This window comes from Podarcis filfolensis, assembly GCF_964270895.1.
Source record: "Podarcis filfolensis genome assembly, chromosome: 13".
NCBI lineage: Eukaryota > Metazoa > Chordata > Lepidosauria > Squamata > Lacertidae > Podarcis > Podarcis filfolensis.
In genome coordinates, this window is record NC_139615.1 from 25,756,327 (window position 1) to 25,774,499 (window position 18,173).

The window sequence follows — 18,173 nt, forward strand, 5'->3', positions numbered from 1 at the left end:
CTCGGATCCGATTCAAAATTATGAGCTGGCAATGAGAAGAATGAAGACAGCCCCACCTATCTTTCAGAATCTTTACATAAGATCTCACTTGAGTAAACTTGAGCAACAATCTCTAGGTCTGCAGATCTGGCATTTTTACAAGTGCCACGTAATGTTTGTTCTGTATTTGCAGCAGTTTTGAAACACTTCCCTATAAACGGCTGTCTTCAGATGGTTCAGGGGTTGCATAACTCCATACCCTCCAATGTTTCTCTGGTTAAAATAGAGATGTCCTGAGGAAAAACAGAACTGCTAGGTTAGCAGGAGCTGGGACCGAGCAACGGGAGCTCACCCCGTCATGGGGATTTGAACCGCCAACCTTCCTATCAGCAAGTCCTAGCCTCTGTGGTTTAACCCACAGCACCACCCGCATCCTAGCACATGCATGTACATTAGTCCAAATTAAACTCTACTTAACTGAGGGGGGTGACATCCAGCACGCCGCCTGCCGCCAAATCCCAAGCCTTCCCCGAGCCATCGGGGGAAGGGGGTAGCTGCACTGCTTTGCCTTCATTTTGACAGTTCGGGGTAGGCTTGGGAGTCGCGGGGGGGCGGTGCGCCCAGGGGTTGATATTCTGCGCACCGCATGCCCGCAACTCCCAAGCCTACTCTGAGCCATCAATATGGGGGGGTGACAAAAAAAATTCGCACTGGGTACCACCTGACCTTGCTACGCCTCCACAAAACTACAAAGGAATCCTGCAAAATTGACCCCCAATGGATTTCAAAGCAAACTGATCTAAACAGCAGATTGCGACTACTGGTAAATTATCTTCCTAGTCTCACCAGTCTTCATAGCTGGCAATACAAATATGGTTCTTGATTCAAAAAATATACACAAATATATTAAAATGTGTTCGTTTGTTTTTTAATCGTTTTAGAAATGTTTACTTTGAGATAAAATGGTGACTTGGGCTCCTATGGTGGAAGGTGCAGATTTTATTTATATGTCTATATGTAAAAAGCTCCTGCTGCTGTTCCCACAGTATGGAAGGGGAGGCAGAGTATTTATTGAGGATGGGGCTGGCATGGCAGGGCTTTGTGTCCTTGTGAAATGTCCTTTTTTCTTTTCCTCAGCTCATCTAAGCCAGTGCCAATGCAACTCCCAAACTTAATGGAGCCTTGAAAAGAACATTCTTGTTAGGTGACACAGATCATTTTTTAAAAAAATCCTTGCAGGTTTCCGCTTGCTTATTCTTCTTGTTGTTAACGTTATCAGTGCCATTGGCATTTTGAGTATCATCTTAAAGAAAATGGATCCCAGGCCAAAATCATTTCTCAGTGATGAGAGATAGGCAAGTCTGTTTATGGGAAGTTTTACACTTTTGCATGTTTTTTCATCCATACTTCCATTCCATTTTCACATTACTTTGAAAGATGTTTCTTTAAAAAATCATGACACAACAGTTATTTAAATAAATATTGAAAATATATTGTTTCCTGAACATCTGCTTTCATTGATGTACTTTAATCTTTTAACTGCTGAGAACTGCATCACAACTAGAAATAAAAATAATAATAAAGACTTGCTTTAAGAGAAAACCAGAAGCTTACCTCCTGGGGATCACAGATTTGGATATCCCGCAAAAAATGAAGAATATATTTTTAGATGCCACAGTGGCAGCAAAAATTCTTATCGCTACAAAGTGGAAGAGTGATGAAATCCCTTCTATTCATGAATGGATCCAAAAGTTAACAGATTATGCGGAGTTAGATAGTTTATCAGAAAAAATAAAGAACAAACCAAAACAGGAATTCATCTCAAAATGGGAAGTTTTTAAAGTTCTTTTGAAGAACAATTACAGTAGTTTAAACTCTGTTGCAGTGTTTGAATAACTTTAGTGGTAGATTTAAGAAAGATTGAAACCTTAGATAAATCAATAATTAGTTAATTAGTCAATTTAAGACAAAAATGTGTATGGGCAACAAATAATAGATAATGGACAGGAGGTTGGGTCTATAGTCCAAGGACCGCTTTTTGTTTTATTGATTTGTAATTAATATTGTCCATATTGTCCATATTGTCCATATCATGGTTTGGTTTTATTTCTTGTCTTGGTTTTTTTTGGGGGGTGTATCAATTAAAAAAAAGGAAAAATAAAACAGACATAAAAAATGTATATTGTTTCCTGAATATCCGCTTTCATTGAGGTACTTTAATCTTTTAACTGCTGAGAACTGCATCGTAACAACTAGAGCAGTACAACACCCAATGAATACTTAATGCAAAAAAGAACATTAGTCTGAGAAGTTTGGATCAAGTTTTTTCATTGAGGAAAATAAGAAGATTGAATGCAACAAGCAGTTGATGACAAAATCATTCTCAAAACTTAATCACAGCACTTTATGTGACACCATGAAACTATGAAACCATATTTCTGAATTTTATGACAGATTTAAACAGAGCTTCCTTCACCTCTCTGTTTCTCAAACTGTATATGAGGGGGTTCAACATGGGAGTCAAAATGGCGTAGAAGAAAGAGAAGATTTTATGAAGTTCCTTTAAGGTTTCTGTTTCAGGGACTACATAGACTAAGAATAATGAGCCATAGAAAAGTGTCACAACAATCAGATGGGAAGAGCAAGTGGTGAAGGCCTTCTGCTGGGAAGCTTTGGATTTAATTCGCAAGATGTTGAGAATAATGCGAACATAGGAAGCCAAAGTCAGTAGAAAAGGGAAACCTATTGCCATATACCCGAGAATAGAAGTTGCAAGTTTTACTAGGTGGGTATTGCTGCATGAGAGGTTTGCTAATGGATATACATCACAAAACAAATCATCAATTTCATTGGGTCCACAGAAAGTTAGTTGACTCAAAAAAGAAGTTATGATAGTGTTAGTCACCAGGCCACAAATCCAAGAAGTGAATGCTAACTGGAGGCAGAGTCTACCATTCATAATGGATGTGTAGTGCAGAGGTTTGCATATTGCCAAATACCGATCAAAAGACATCATTGCCAAAAGATAACATTCTGTGGCTAAACAGAAACCAAAGAAATAGAATTGTGTGATGCACCCCTTAATGGATATGGACCTATCCCCAGTAAGGAAACTGACCAGCATCCTGGGCAGGATGGTTGAAATGTAGCAAGTCTCCAACCCTGACAAGTTCATGAGGAAGAAATACATGGGCTTATGAAGATGCTGGTCAACTGCAACCAGTAAAAAAATTAGGAGGTTCCCAACAACAGACAAAGCATAGATGGCAAAAAACAATACAAAGAGAAATATTCTCAATCCGAGGAGATTGCCAAATCCCAGAAGGGTGAATGTTGCAGGGCTTGACAGATTTTTCTTCATTTCTGTTTGGTGGTGAATCTCAGCATCATTCTGAAATACAATTTTAAAAACATTACTGAGCTTGGAAATCCATCTCATTATTATTTTTCCTCTGATTGATTTTCAAAGTCACATGGGACATCCATCCTGGGCCTCTGCATTCTATACTACTTAATAATTATACATTATTGGGAATAAGGGCCATATCTCAGTAGTAGAACGCCTTGGTTTTCATCTCCAGATAGAACTGGAGAACCTTGCCTGGATCAGTGGAAAGCCACAGCCGGTCCGTATAAAGGATACGAAGCTAGATAGACTGACTGTGGCTGACCTCATATAAGGCAGCTTTCTATGTCACCAATAAGTGAGGCTCATGTACTTAATTAGGGATATGACCTGGCTTTCTGTAGAGTCTGAATGTGATGCAGATCAGGGTGATGCAGGGGTCTTTAACCCCATGCAGTTCACAGTGTGACAGGGGAGCTGACCCAGGTTATGGGTGCCCAGTGCGCATGATGTCATGATGTCACATTTTTACGTGACGTCATGATGTTATGAATGCACACACACACCCAGCCTCGGAAGCTGACTTCTGGTGGTACTGAAAGTCAGGTTCCGAGACCTTGGAGACCTCAGAAAGCATCTCTGAGGTCTCAGAAGGCCTCAGACACCATCTTCGAGACCTCATAAGCTGCATGGGGCCCTGCAGTGTGGGTGCTGAGCATCCACAGCCCCCTATAGCTGGTGCTCCTGCACTGTGCTGTTCATAAATCTTGTGTTGGATCAGATCTTCCTGTTGTTCTGTTGTTGCTGTACTTTTCAGTTCTACAGAGCTCTATCTTTTCCTAGTTCTCTATGTTTCTTTAGACCCCTGGGCACTGCAACAAATGATACTGTCCCAACTGGGACACTAAGGAGCTCTGGATTTTATTATATTTTTCTTTCATCACAGTTGTTGAGGATTTGTTTGATAAGTTGAAAACTTCCCGTAAGTTTTTTTTAAAAATTAAAAAATCCTACACTGCTCTGCTTTAGCAATAACACTCAAGTCTGCTTCAGAACCCCACAGGCAGAATTCTAGATAGTCTCATGTTATAACCTCAGGCTTGAAAGCTCTGTTGAAGGGCACAAACAAGCACTGAAGAGGCCAATATGAAGCTGTGGAATTTTAAAAATGTAAGAACAAGTATAAATAACCACTCTTAACCAACTTAAGAAAAGTAAGAACATAGGACAACCATTTCCCAACATGTACATCCAATAAGGAAATACGGAGGAAGATTATTCCTTTTTACTCCACAAATAGCTCTTGGACCTATTTGCCTGAAGTTTGGGTAACTTAAATTCATTTGGGTGGGACTTCTGCACCTTTAACATTCATTCAGGTTGACCGAAGGGGGGAAAAGTTAGGGCTGTTTTTTAGATTCCCCTTTGCAGTGAATAGGGAAGGCAGAGCATCTTATTTTACAATGCAGCTTAGAAGCTTCAACACAGATCAAAGTGTAGGAGGCACAGAGCAATTCACAAACAGATTGAAATTTGCAAATAATGCACAGACACAAAATCTAGGCGAATCTTGAGAACAGTGAAGACCACAAATTTAAGCTTCTCCACGTTTGTTTTTAAGCACAGGCTCCTTATACATGGAAACACACAGCACCTATCAAAACTCAAGCCAAGGATCTGGCTAATTAACTGAGGGCAGAAGTAAATTTTTTGTTTGTATTTTTTTCAGAAACACCTGAGTGTTGCTGCTCCCCTGAAAGGGGAATTGGAGAGGGATGATTTGCAGAATAGAAGCAGAAGGAAAGAGGAAGAGTGATTAACCCTTTCTGATTTCTTGGTTTCCAATGCTGCTTACCCCACCCTCCAAGATGTGGTCCCAGACCTGTGTAACTACACAATTCCAAGAATATCTTGCTAGAATTCTGAAGTGGAAGAGTGGGTGTTCCTAGTTTTGTAAAATTTCCAGCTTGCACATATGAAAAAAGCTCAGTACTATTCTAGTTTTCTGCTTTCAATTCATTTTTTTTTAATGAAGTGGTCCCTGACTAGCAGTTAGTTCTGTTCTACCTGCTTACAACTCTACTGCATTAACAAAGACTATTATAACCAAGTCCTGCAATACTTGTACTGCTTCTTTTGTTTGCATTTTTTTTAAGTATTCAAAAAATGTAATTCCCCCACCTGAAGGTTCAAGTAGCGTCCTTGAACCTACCACCTCAGCATCTGACCACCTTATTGAGCTGCACACATCAGGGCTTCTACTCCATACCTAGTAAAAAGTGTTCAATGGTGCCAGGCGCTTGTTCCTGATTATAAAATGTGTGTACATGCACACATGCACACACACATATACCCAGACTGTTGTGAAACTGTGAGAATGATTTTTGTGCAATTTTCTCTCCCACACACACTAATGGACACATTCTCCAATGAGGGACAGAGCTTCATGTAAACATTTATTTTCCTTCCCAAATTATCTCAATAAATCAAAGAGTACAACTTCAGACGAACAGTACAACTTTCCCCCATATTATGTGAAGGGTGCTGTGTATGAAAATAGGCAGCTGAGCTTAGTCAATGCTTGGTACCTTAATAGCATGTGAGTTCTCAGAGGAACTTGTTTTTAAAATGTTTTTAAAATGTTTTGATTTAAGCTGGATCCTTGACATTACTGTTTTCTGAAACCTCTGACAGTTTTCTCAGTTCTATAGTACTTCTAAGAAATCAAAAATATTAATAAATTGGCAGGAGTTTTATGATTGCCTCAAGCCATGATATGAGGGCATATGATGCAGACCACTTGCTAAAGTTAAGCAGGTTAGAAGTCTGAATGAGGGACATATGGGAACCACTTGTACATGAGTGCCTTTAAGTATATGACGGGGGGAAATGGGATAAAGATATAGTACATTCAGTGAATAATAGAATTTTGTCTTTCTGAATGTATTCTGTGAACTCCAAAAAGTTAATTCTAGGATCCCAAATATTCTAAAATAAATTGGCTCAATGAAAAAAAGATGACATTTCTCTCTCTCTCTTTCTTTTTGGTATGCATATCATAAAAAATTAACCAGTTTCCTCATAAAGCTTGAGAGTGACCTATGGAAGGAGGAAGACCAAGATCAGATAGGTTAGATTTATAAAGCCCAATTGCCAATTCCTTTCATCCAGTTTACCAAGAAAGTGGTATTCTTAATTGGCATACAGTGCATACGAATCATTTAAAACCCTCATAAAAATGGAAAATCATGTTTATATGTAGTACATGAAGAGAAAACACTAACAGGATGGATTTATAAACATTTACCTCTAAAATTATAATACTTCCATGTGGAAAATCTGATGTATTCCATTCCAGCTCCATAAACAGGATGCAAGTTTCTCTTCCCTACCCCTGTTCTGTTCCAATCATGTCATTCTAATGTTGGCTCTGGAATCTTCTTTCCAGTTAGTAGCTAACTGTTAGTATGCTCACTTATTTAAAGTACAAATGATGAAGTTGCCATGCTTTTATTCAGCAGCAAAATATCAGCAGGTAACCTTACTTGAACATGACTAAATGATCAAGGACATACTGTTTCTACAAATTAATATTTCATTATGGCTAGGGAAAAGCGCTATATCCCCTGAAAGCTATGTGCTCACTCATGCCTTGGGGAAGTCATTAGACTCTTCCAAAGCCAAGGCTCTTAATTAATACTATCGCTTCAGTGCTATGAAGGTACTCACAGCCTATCCTCAACATCCTGAATGAGAAATGCCACCTCACTTCTACTGAAGTTTTATTTATTAAGTATAGAGACATTAAAATAAAGTAGATAGGGTTTGGACATATTGTAGACTTGGACCCCAGTGGTCATCTAGTCCAACTCCCTGCAATGCAGGAATCTCAACTAGATGACAATCCAACCTCTGCTTAAAAACCTCTGAGGAATGAGACTCCACAACCTCCCGAGAGAGTCTGTTCTACTATCTAATGGCTCTTACTGTCAGAAAGTTCTTCCTGATGTTTAGCTGAATTCTTCATTCTTGCAATTTGAAGGCATTGCTTCAAGTTCTACCCTCCAGAGCAAGAAAAAACAAGCTTGCTCCATCTTCCATGTTAAGATGGTTAGAGAGTTTAGATAGTTGAAGAAGGCTATCATATCTCCTCTCAGTCTCCTCTTCTCTGTGCTAAACATACCCAGCTCCCTCAACCGTTCCTCATAAGACTTGGTTTCCAGACCCTGATCATCTTGGTTGCCCTCCTCTGCACATGTTCCGGCTTGTCAATGTCCTTCTTAAATTGTTGCATCCAGAACTGGGCCTTGTATTCCAGTTGTGGTATGATTTTCAGAAAAATATTTTGTGTCAGGATATCAATCTCAGGGGACTAGATTCAGACTTTATCACGCTTAGACTCATCAAATAGAGTTATTTATGCACCTGAGGAATTGGGTCAAGACAATGCCTGGAACCCTGCACATGCTGTACTTGCCTAGCTGTAAGTTTCAGTGAACTCTACAGGACGTACTTTTTAAATATACATTCCACAAGGTTGTGCTTGCGTATGAATTAATTCATTTACTGCATAATGCCAAAATAGGCTTCTAAGCAGTTTTCAACCAGTTTCACAAACATGTCATAATTTCATAAAATTTCATAAAAACCAGTTTCATAAAACAGTTTCATAAAAACAGTTTCATAAAAACCAGTTTCACAAACATTAAAATATAAGCATTGCTTATTACAATGCACAATAGAAAAATTTCATTTAAACAACATAGCAATTAAAGAGAAGTTTAGGCTAGTTTATCATGACTAAGGCTGCAATCCTAATTCCTCTTACCTGAGGAGTAAGCCTCACTGAATTCAATAGGATTTATTTCTGAGTAAATGAAGTTAGGACTGCACTGCAGGTTTTTGCTTGTTTTATTCTTTGCCTTGTTACATTACCAGTGACAGTGGCAGTTTGAGTATCATTTTGAAAAGACTTGAATCCCAGCCCAAAGGATTGTTATTCAATGGCAAGGGATGAGCCAATCTCTCTGTTTATGGCACATATTAGACAGTTTGTGTGTGTGTGTTTTTCCACACTTCTGTTCCGTTTTCCGATTAATTAGTAAAGTTCTATTTTTTTAAAAAAATCATCACAAAAGAGGTATTGTAATATGTATTGAAAATGTACTATTTTTTCAAAATATGCTTTATTGATGCACTTTAATGACTATGTGAAAACTTAATGCCTCAAGCAGCCCAGTCAATGACAAAACCAATCTTTATCTTCCTGTATACTTCACATGATCCAACCCACTATGAAGTTATGGAACTCAATCACAAAAAAATTCTGACAAATTTGAACAAAGCTTCCTTGACCTCTCTATTTCTCAAACTGTAAATGAGAGGATTTAACATGGGAGTAAAGATGGTGTAGAAGAAAGAGAAGATTTTATGTAATTCCTTTAATTTTTCTGTTTCTGGAACCACATAAACTAAGAATAACGAAAGGAAGAAAAGTGTCACAACAATCAGATGGGAAGAGCAAGTGGCGAAGGCCTTCTGCTGAGCAGCTCTGGATTTAATTCGCAAGATGGTACAAATAATGCAGACATAAGAAGCTAAGGTTAGGAGAAAAGGGGACCCTATTCCCATAAACCCCAAAATAAAAGTTGCAAGTTTTACTAGGCGGGTATTGCTGCATGAGAGGTTTGCTAATGGATAAACATCACAAAAGAAATCATCAATTTCATTAGGTCCACAGAAAGTTAGTTGACTCAAAAAAGAAGTTATGATAGTGTTGGTCACCAGGCCACACATCCAAGAAGTGAATGCTAACTGGAGGCAGAGTCTACCACTCATTATAGTTGGGTAGTGCAGAGGTTTGCATATTGCCAAATACCTATCATAAGACATCATTGCCAGAAGGTAACATTCTGTGCATGCCAAGAAACCAAAGAAATAGTATTGTGTGATGCAACCCTTAATAGATATGGACCTATTCCCAGTAAGGAAACTGACCAGCATCCTGGGCAAGATGGTTGAAATGTAGCAGGTCTCCAAGCCTGACAAGTTCACGAGGAAGAAATACATGGGCTTGTGAAGATGCTGGTCAACTGCAACAAGTAAAACAATTAAGAGGTTCCCAACAAGTGATAAAGCATAGATGGCAAGGAACAAGGCAAAGAGGAGGATTCGCAGTTCAAAGTCATTGCCAAATCCCAGAAGGATGAATGTTGAAGGGGTTGACAGATTTCCTCCCATTGCTTTTTGCTGTTGAATCTCAAATTCATTCTGAAATATAATTTGAAAAATGTTAGTGAGCTCAGCAACCCACCCCATTCCTGTTTTCCCTCCCATGGAAGTTTGTGACTAATGTGGACAGTCGCAGGAGACTGCGAGGGACGATTTGCAGAGGAAAAGCAGGAAGAGAGGCAAAGAGCTCACGATTCTTACCAACCTTTTGGTTCGTCCCTGCTCTTTACCCCACTTCACCCACCAATTTGTGGTTCCAAACCTGTGTAACCGCAAAATCCATGACATCACACAAATGTAGAACTGCAGATGCTGAAGAATTGAAAGTGTTGGAGTGGAATTTAGTACTTCTGACTGTAGTAGATGTTCCCTATTTTGTAAAAAATAAAATAAAAAATAAAAATCCCAGGTTATATATAAAAATAAATTATGACTTTACTATCCTAGTTTTCTGTTTGCAAGGAGGTGTTTTATGAAGATGTGGTCCTTGATTGGCTGTTAGTTTTCTGCTAGTAGTTTAGGACTCTGCTATATTTTACTGCTAGATAAATAGATGTGCTCAATGGCTATATTTGGAGCAGAATTATGTGGGAAGGAAGCGGTAGAATTCTGAGAAATGAAGGCAGCTCTTCAAAATTATAGGTGGGAAATACCACATTGAATGCTTCCTTATAAATGAAATCTCCTTGCCTGCAGAAATCTAGCACAATGGGGGGTAATATGGGCTAAGGTCTTCCATGCATGTGCATTTTTTCTTATTTCAAATAATTTATTTAAAAAACAATGTGATTCCTCCACATGCAGACTGAAGTGGCATCCTTTATTCAACCACCTCAGCCCTTGAGCACCTTACTGAGCTGCCTATGTACACACCAGGGCTTCTAATCTATAACTAGAATTAAATTCTGTCAGGTATTTTATATGAAACTTATGAAACTGTGAAAATGATTTTTGTGTATCTTATTTCTCCTGATAGTTAAGCGGCATGTTAAAAATGCAGGAGGGAGTGTCATATAAGCTTCAATTTTCACTCCAGAACTATCTCAGTGAGTCAAACAGGACAACGTCAGACTAGGAAGCGGACATTATGAAAATAGGCAGCTGCGCTTAGTCAGTGCTGGGTACCTAATAGGCACACCATCCCTTGCTCCTTGACATTGCTGTTTGCTGAAATCAGCTTTCTCAGTTCTATAGTACATCAAATTAATCCAAAATATTAATAAATGGACAACAGTGTTATTTTTGCCCCAGAGCATGCACTGAGGGCAGATGAGGCAGGTTTAGGTCTGGTGAGTGCCTGGATATGGAATGTCAAGGAACCCCATGTATGCCACCTTGAAGTCCACGATGAAATGAAGATGGGCTGTTAATGCACTAACTTAAATCAATGATAGCACTGAATATGTTTCCCTGAACATATTCTGTGAAATCCAAAAAAGGTTGACCCTGCAATGCCAAAGATCCTAAAAAAATTGGCCCAGTGATAAAATATATTGTTTAATTTATTCTGTGCCTACAAGCTAACAACCTACCTTTTCTCCCACAAAACATGAGACTGACCTACAGAAAGAGGCAGACTGAGATCAGATTGGTTAGATTGACAAAACCCAACTTTCCCTTCTTATCAGCCACTATCAGTGTATATAAACCATTTTAAACCTTTATAAGAATGAAATACTATATCACAAATATAGTACTTGGAGACAAAAGGTTAATAGCATGATTGATAAATATTTACCTCTGAAACTGTTATATTCCTTGGTACGTTCCATTCAGTTTCCATATGTAGGATGGAAGCTTCTCTTCTCTATCCCTGCTCTGGTCCAAACATTTCATTCCAGTGGTGACTCTGGTGTCTGATGCTTCTTTTGTAGCAAAATATTACTGTACTCACTTATTTAATGTACAAATGATCAAGTTGCCTTGCTGTTATTCAGCAGCAAAATATGAGAATGTAAACTTATTTAACAGACTATTTCTACAAAAGGATATTAACTATGGTTAGGAAAAAGAACTCAGCAGTTTGCCAGGGTTTGCCTTTCTATGTTTTGAATTCTAGGAGTTATAGCGAGCTATTACCATAGTCAGGCTTACATAGCAGGACATCAATGACCCTGGAAACTACATGTTGACTCATGCCTTGGGGAAGCCATTAGGCTCTTGCAAAGCCAAGGTTCTTAATTAAGGTACTCACAGGCTGCCCTCAACAGCCTGAACAAGGAATGGCATTCATTCTGATGACATTTTATTGCTTAATTATTGAAGTAACAAAATGAAAGAGATGGAGTTTATTCACAATGGTCTTGTGGATTATCAGAAAAATGTTTTGTGCCAGAATATCATACTCAAAGGGCTGGGTCCAGACTTCATCATTCTTTGTGTATCATAATAGAGTTATATATGGACCGAGGAATATATAGACCTGCAACCCAGCACATACTTGCCTAGCTGTAAGTTTCACTGAACTCTATGGTGATAACTTCTTAGATACTCAATCCACAGGGTTGTGCTTGAATATGAATTAATTTACCAGAAAGAAAGCCTCATGGGTTTAATTTTGAATAGATGTATTTAGGATTGCACTGTATGGCTGCAATTTGATGCAAACACCTGTATGAATAAGGTTAATTGAACAAAACATGACGTACATCTCCATAAACATCCACAGGGTTCGATTGTAAATGAAAACAACTGAAAGGGTTGCAACTGAGATTTGAGCAATTTATTTATTTGAGCAATTTATTTCAGGGCTTTATTGAGACGTTATTTTTCTTACTGTGGTGGAATACATAATCATTATGTTATTCCAAAATATTCATTTTCAATGCAAAGGCAATAATGCAAATTGGAAGGGAAGGAATCAATTGCATATTGTTTGCAGACTGAAAACAAGAACAGCTGCATTTTGGCACTAGGGCCTGAGATTCTCCACTTGTTTTAAATCATTTATATTCCAGAGTTACATTTTCAAAACTTTGCTTTTTAGCCAGTGGATCCCATGCTGTGGAACAGAAACCTGGGATATAAACATCTCAACATATCAACGAACTTTTCCAACTGCTTCTAGTACAATACCTTATACTTCCACAATATTGATTAAGAAAGTACTACTGATTGTTGGCTCCACAACTCCTTTCATGGGAAACTTGTATCCTTCCAGAGGCTGTTGGACTCCAACTCCATGCCATTCAGGTAGAGCTGATGTGCTAGAGAAGGATTTGGGTGTAGAGTCTCAGGGGCACTGCATGAGAGGCAGAAGGGGCGCCAAATTTTGGCATCACACAGGGAGCTGCTGAAAATTGAGACCCCAAGATCCGCCACTGGATTTGCGATGGAGTTCAACAACCTCTGGAAGACCATTGGTTCCCTATCCCTCCTGTATTCTCTTGAAGGAAATATATTACAGTTAAGAGCATCACACACTGTAGAAATGGTTAGGCAAAGCAGGGATCCATTTATTGAAACCAGTTATGACAGTACATTTTTCGGCATCCTTGCAAAATGCGTCACCTTGCTGCAAACGCTTCTTAGGGCTCTATGTACTTCTTTATTTCTCAAACTGTAGATTAAAGGATTGACGAGAGGTGTCAAGACTGTATAGAAGACAGAGAAGACTTTATTGAGGTCTCTCAGAGTTGGTGTATCTGGCAGCATGTAGACAATGATTATTGTGCCATAAAAAATGCAGACAACAATCAGATGAGAGGAGCAGGTGGAAAAGGCCTTTTGCTGTCCAGTGGTGGATGGTATCTTTTTTTTTTTAAATAAGATTTTTATTAAGATTTTTACATTACAAAAAATAAAAACAAACAGAAAAAGAAAAAGAAATCTTTCCATCACATTATTTTTCATTTACTTGTTTCTTGGACCTCCTCATACCTCTCTTTTTTGTATTCCAATTCAATTTAATAGCTCAGCAATTTGTTTCCCTCTTTATTCTACCCAAATCTTTATTCTTAAATTGTTGTGATCTTGAAATTTTACTTTTATAAACCCATTTTTTTCATATTCTTTTAACCCATTACAGCTAGAAACCTCTCAATTTTAATCCAACATTATTCTAAAGTTCATTAATTTTACAATATCTCTGTAAATAATCTTTAAATTTCTTCCAATCTTCTTCCACTGACTCTTCCCCCTGATCTCGGATCCTGCCGGTCATTTCCACCAATTCCATATAGTCCATCACCTTCATCTGCCATTCTTCCAAAGTGGGTAGATCTTGTGTCTTCCAATATTTTGCAATAAGTATTCTTGCTGCTGTTGTGGCATACATAAAGAAAGTTCTATCCTTCTTTAACACCGATTGGTCAGCTATGCCCAGAAGAAAGGCCTCTGGTTTCTTCAAGAAGGTATATTTAAATACCTTTTTCAGTTCATTATATATCGTCTCCCAGAAAGCCTTAATCCTTGGGCACGTCCACCAAAGGTGAAAGAATGTGCCTTCATTTTCTTTACATTTCCAACATTTATTATCAGGCAAATGATAAATTTTCGCAAGCTTGACCGGGGTCATGTACCACCTATAAATCATTTTCATAATATTCTCTCTTAAGGCATTACATGCCCTGAATTTCATACCTGTGGTCCACAACTGTTCCCAGTCAGCAAACATTATGTTATGTCCAACATCTTGTGCCCATTTAATCATTGCAGATTTAACCGTTTCATCCTGCGTATTCCATTTTAACAGCAAGTTATACATTCTTGAAAGTATCTTAGTTTTGGGATCTAGCAGTTCTGTTTCTAATTTTGATTTTTCCACATGGAAGCCTATTTTCTTGTCCAGATTATATGCCTCCATTATCTGATAATAATGGAGCCAATCTCGCACTTTATTCTTTAGTTTCTCAAAACTCTGCAATTTTAATCTATCTCCATCTTGTTCCAAAATTTCCCAATATTTTGGCCATTTAGCCTCCATATTGAGCTTTTTCTGAGCTTTCGCTTCCATCGGTGACAACCACCTTGGGCTTTTATTTTCCAATAGATCTTTGTACCTTATCCAAACATTAAACAATGCTTTCCTAACAATATGGTTTTTAAATGCTTTATGCACTTTGACCTTATCATACCACAGATATGCATGCCATCCAAATACATTATTGAAACCTTCCAAATCCAAAATGTCTGTGTTTTCAAGAAGTAGCCATTCTTTCAACCAGCAGAAAGCTGCTGATTCATAATAAAGTTTAAGGTCCGGCAGGGCAAATCTGCCTCTTTCCTTTGCATCCGTTAATATTTTAAATTTTATTCTAGGCTTCTTGCCCTGCCAGACAAATCTTGAAATATCTCTCTGCCACTTCTTGAAGCAATCCATCTTGTCCACAATTTGCAATGCCTGAAACAAAAACAGCATTCTCGGCAATACATTCATTTTTATAGCTGCGATACGGCCCAGCAAAGAAAGTTTCAAATTTGACCATATTTCTAGATCTTTTTTCACTTCGCCCCAACATTTTTCATAGTTATCTTTAAATAAATTCCCATTTTTTGCTGTCATATTGATCCCCAGGTATTTAACTTTCTTGACCACTGTTAAACCTGTCATATTCTGAAACCTCTCTCTCTCGGTTTGTGTTAAATTTTTCTCTAAAACCTTGGTTTTTGACTTGTTCAGTTTAAACCCAGCGACCTGACCAAATTCTTGAATCAGTTCTAAAACCCTTTTAGCACTAGATTCTGGCTCCTGTAGAGTCAATACTAAGTCATCTGCGAATGCTCTCAGTTTGTACTGTCTAACTCCGACCTGTATACCTTTAACCAACTGGTCCCTTCTGATCATATTCAGCAAAACCTCCAGAACCGATATAAAAAGCAATGGGGAAATTGGGCAACCTTGTCGTGTCCCTTTTTCTATTTTAAATTCTTCCGTCACCACATTGTTCACAATTAATTTTGCCTTTTGTTCTGAATATATTGCACTTATACCATTTTCAAAACCTTGGCCTACCCCCATACCCTGTAAGTTCTTTTTCATAAAAGTCCAAGAAATATTGTCAAAGGCTTTCTCCGCATCCACAAATATCAAAACTGCCTTAGTGTTTATATTCTCTTGCAGTTTCTCTATAATGTTAATTATATTTCTCACATTATCAGAAAGATGTCTTCCTGGGAGAAAACCTGCTTGGTCTTTATGTATCACTTCCACTAACACCTTTTTTAGTCTTTTTGCTAAAATGTCTGCAAATATTTTATAATCCACATTAAGCAGTGATATGGGACGGTAGTTCTTGAGCTGAGTCTTTTCAGTCTCTGTTTTCAGTACAAGTGTAATATATGCTTCTTTCCACGACTCTGGTGCTATTTTCCCCTGCATTATTTCATTACAGACTTCTTTCAGAGGTTGCACTAACCATTCCTTTAAAGATCTGTAGTATCTAGAAGTCAGTCCATCCGGTCCTGGAGATTTACCCAATTGCATATTCTGAATGGCACCTTCTATCTCCTGTTCAGTTATTTTATCACTCAACATTAATTTGTTTTCTTGAGAGATTTTTTGTAGTCCATTTTTCATCAAAAATTGGTCTAAATCAATTTCTCTCTGTGGCCCTTGTGTATATAGTTGTTTAAAATACCTCTGGAAGCAATTTCTAATTTCTGCTGGGTTCTGTATATTCCTTCCTTCCACTTCTAGGTTTGTAATTGTGTTTTGTTTTTGTCTTTTTTCATTTGCCAAGCCAAGAGTTTCCCACACTTATTGGCTGACTCGAATGTCTTTTGTCTCATTTGTTTAATTTTCCATTCAATCTCTTGATTCATCATTTTCATGAATTCCACTTGGTATAACTTTATTTCTCTCAAAATCTCCTGCGACTTGGGTTTAACTCTCAATTTTTTTCGCCTTCATTTATTTTCTCCAAAAATGTTTCCCTCTTCTCATTCTGGATTCTCTTTTTTAGTGCATTCTGTTGTATCAAGAACCCTCTCATAACCGCCTTACTAGCATCCCAGATTACTCTTTTTTCCACATCAGTATTCATATTTATCTCAAAATAGTCTCTCAAGGTTTTTTGGGCCTTCTTTAAAACTTCTTCATCTCTAAACAAGGTGTCATTCATCCTCCATCTGAAGGAGCCAGTTAATATTAATTTCATCTCCATCTTAACAGCATTATGGTCAGAGCAGGTTTTAGGGCAGATTTCCACTTTCTTAATCTTCGGTGCCATTCCTCTAGTTACCCATATTTGGTCAAATCTAGTCCATGTCATTTTGGCTTCAGAAAAGAAGGTTCCCTCCTTAGCCAAGGGGTTCTTTATTCTCCAAATGTCCACTAAATCCAAGTTGTCTGTCATCTCAAAAAAGGTCTTCGGTAGTCTACCATCCTTGGTGACTACCTGTTTTTGTGCTTTATCCATATGTGTAGATACCACTCCATTCATGTCTCGCAGCAAAACGACATTGTAATCCACATAGTCCATCAGGGTCTCATGCAGCCTTTTAAAAAATTCAGATTTCCCCTCATTTGGAGCATAAACACCTACTATCAAGAATTTCTCTCCCTGTATTTGAATTTCGACTGCCACAATTCTTCCTTGGTCGTCTTTAAATATAAATTTCGGTTGCAATCTTTCTTTTACATATATAACAACTCCTCTTTTTTTCACTTTGTCCGATGAAATAAACTCCTGACCAAGTCTTTTGTTAACCAATAATTTCCTATGTGATCTTGTTATATGGGTTTCTTGTAGACAAATCAAATCCAATTGCTCCTTTTTTAATAAATGAAACACAGATCTCCTCTTCTGAGGGGAGTTTAGACCATTACAATTCCAACTTAGTAGTTGCAGAGCCATGATGTAGGTACTATGCTTCTCCTCCAACTGCACCCAGTGCCTGTTCCTGTTCTGTTGGTGGTATCACCTTCTTCAACCGCTCTTTTAATTCAGGAGGGAGATCTGGTATATCCAAGGTTTCGCTTACAAGTGTTCTTAGCTCTCCTTCAGCTTTCTTCTGCAGGTCTTCTCCGTGGTCTCTCCAAAATTTTGTTTTGTCGTCCTCTGATTTTATTCTTATCTTCTTGCCTTTATAACTGAAAGACAGACCTTGAGGGAATTCCCACCTAAAGAGGATTCCGTTACTTCTCAGCAGAGCAGTCAAGTCTTTATAATTGGACCTAAGGTCCAGAAGATGTTTCGGAATATCCTTGAATAATTCCACTCTTGACTGATGTATTACCAAGGTTTTCTGAAAGTGCAAACTCAAAATTTTATCTCTCTCCTCTTTTGTTCGAAGGGTAATCAGACAGTCTCTTACTTTGTTCTTTCTCCCTCCTTTCCCAAGTCTGAAAGCACTCACTATCTTGAAACTGTCCTTCTCTAAATCTGGATTCCAAAAGTCTGCAAATTCCTTTGTAAGGAATTCAATCAAATTATTCTTCTCCAATTCAGGGACCGCCCTGACCCTTAAATTTGTCTGTTTCTCTCTCAGTTCAAACATAGAAAGAGTTGATTTGTGATCCTGTAGTTGTCTATGTATTGGTGGTATCTTCTCTTCTACCACAGTGGCTGTGTAGGTTGCAATTTCTTTTGCTTCATCAGCTGTCTTTCGTATTGAAGATGATTCCTGAACTAATCTCTGGATAGTCTCAGTATTAATATTTACTTTCTGACCCAAA

General features: G+C 38.1%; 1 protein-coding gene across 1 annotated transcript; it reads right to left on the reverse strand.

Annotated features, from left to right (window-relative positions):
* Positions 1–2,401: 2,401 nt before the first annotated feature.
* Positions 2,402–11,588, reverse strand: LOC310746630 (olfactory receptor 11A1-like; the record flags this gene model as incomplete). The annotated part of the gene is made up of 4 exons (XM_083580602.1): positions 11,295–11,588; positions 9,819–9,926; positions 9,323–9,595; positions 2,402–3,370 (listed from the first exon to the last, which is right to left on the reverse strand). The coding sequence occupies exons 1-4, from the start codon at positions 11,337–11,339 to the stop codon at positions 2,402–2,404; spliced, it is 1,395 nt and encodes a 464-aa protein (XP_083436728.1). The 5' UTR covers positions 11,340–11,588.
* Between the last annotated feature and the right edge of the window lie 6,585 nt (positions 11,589–18,173).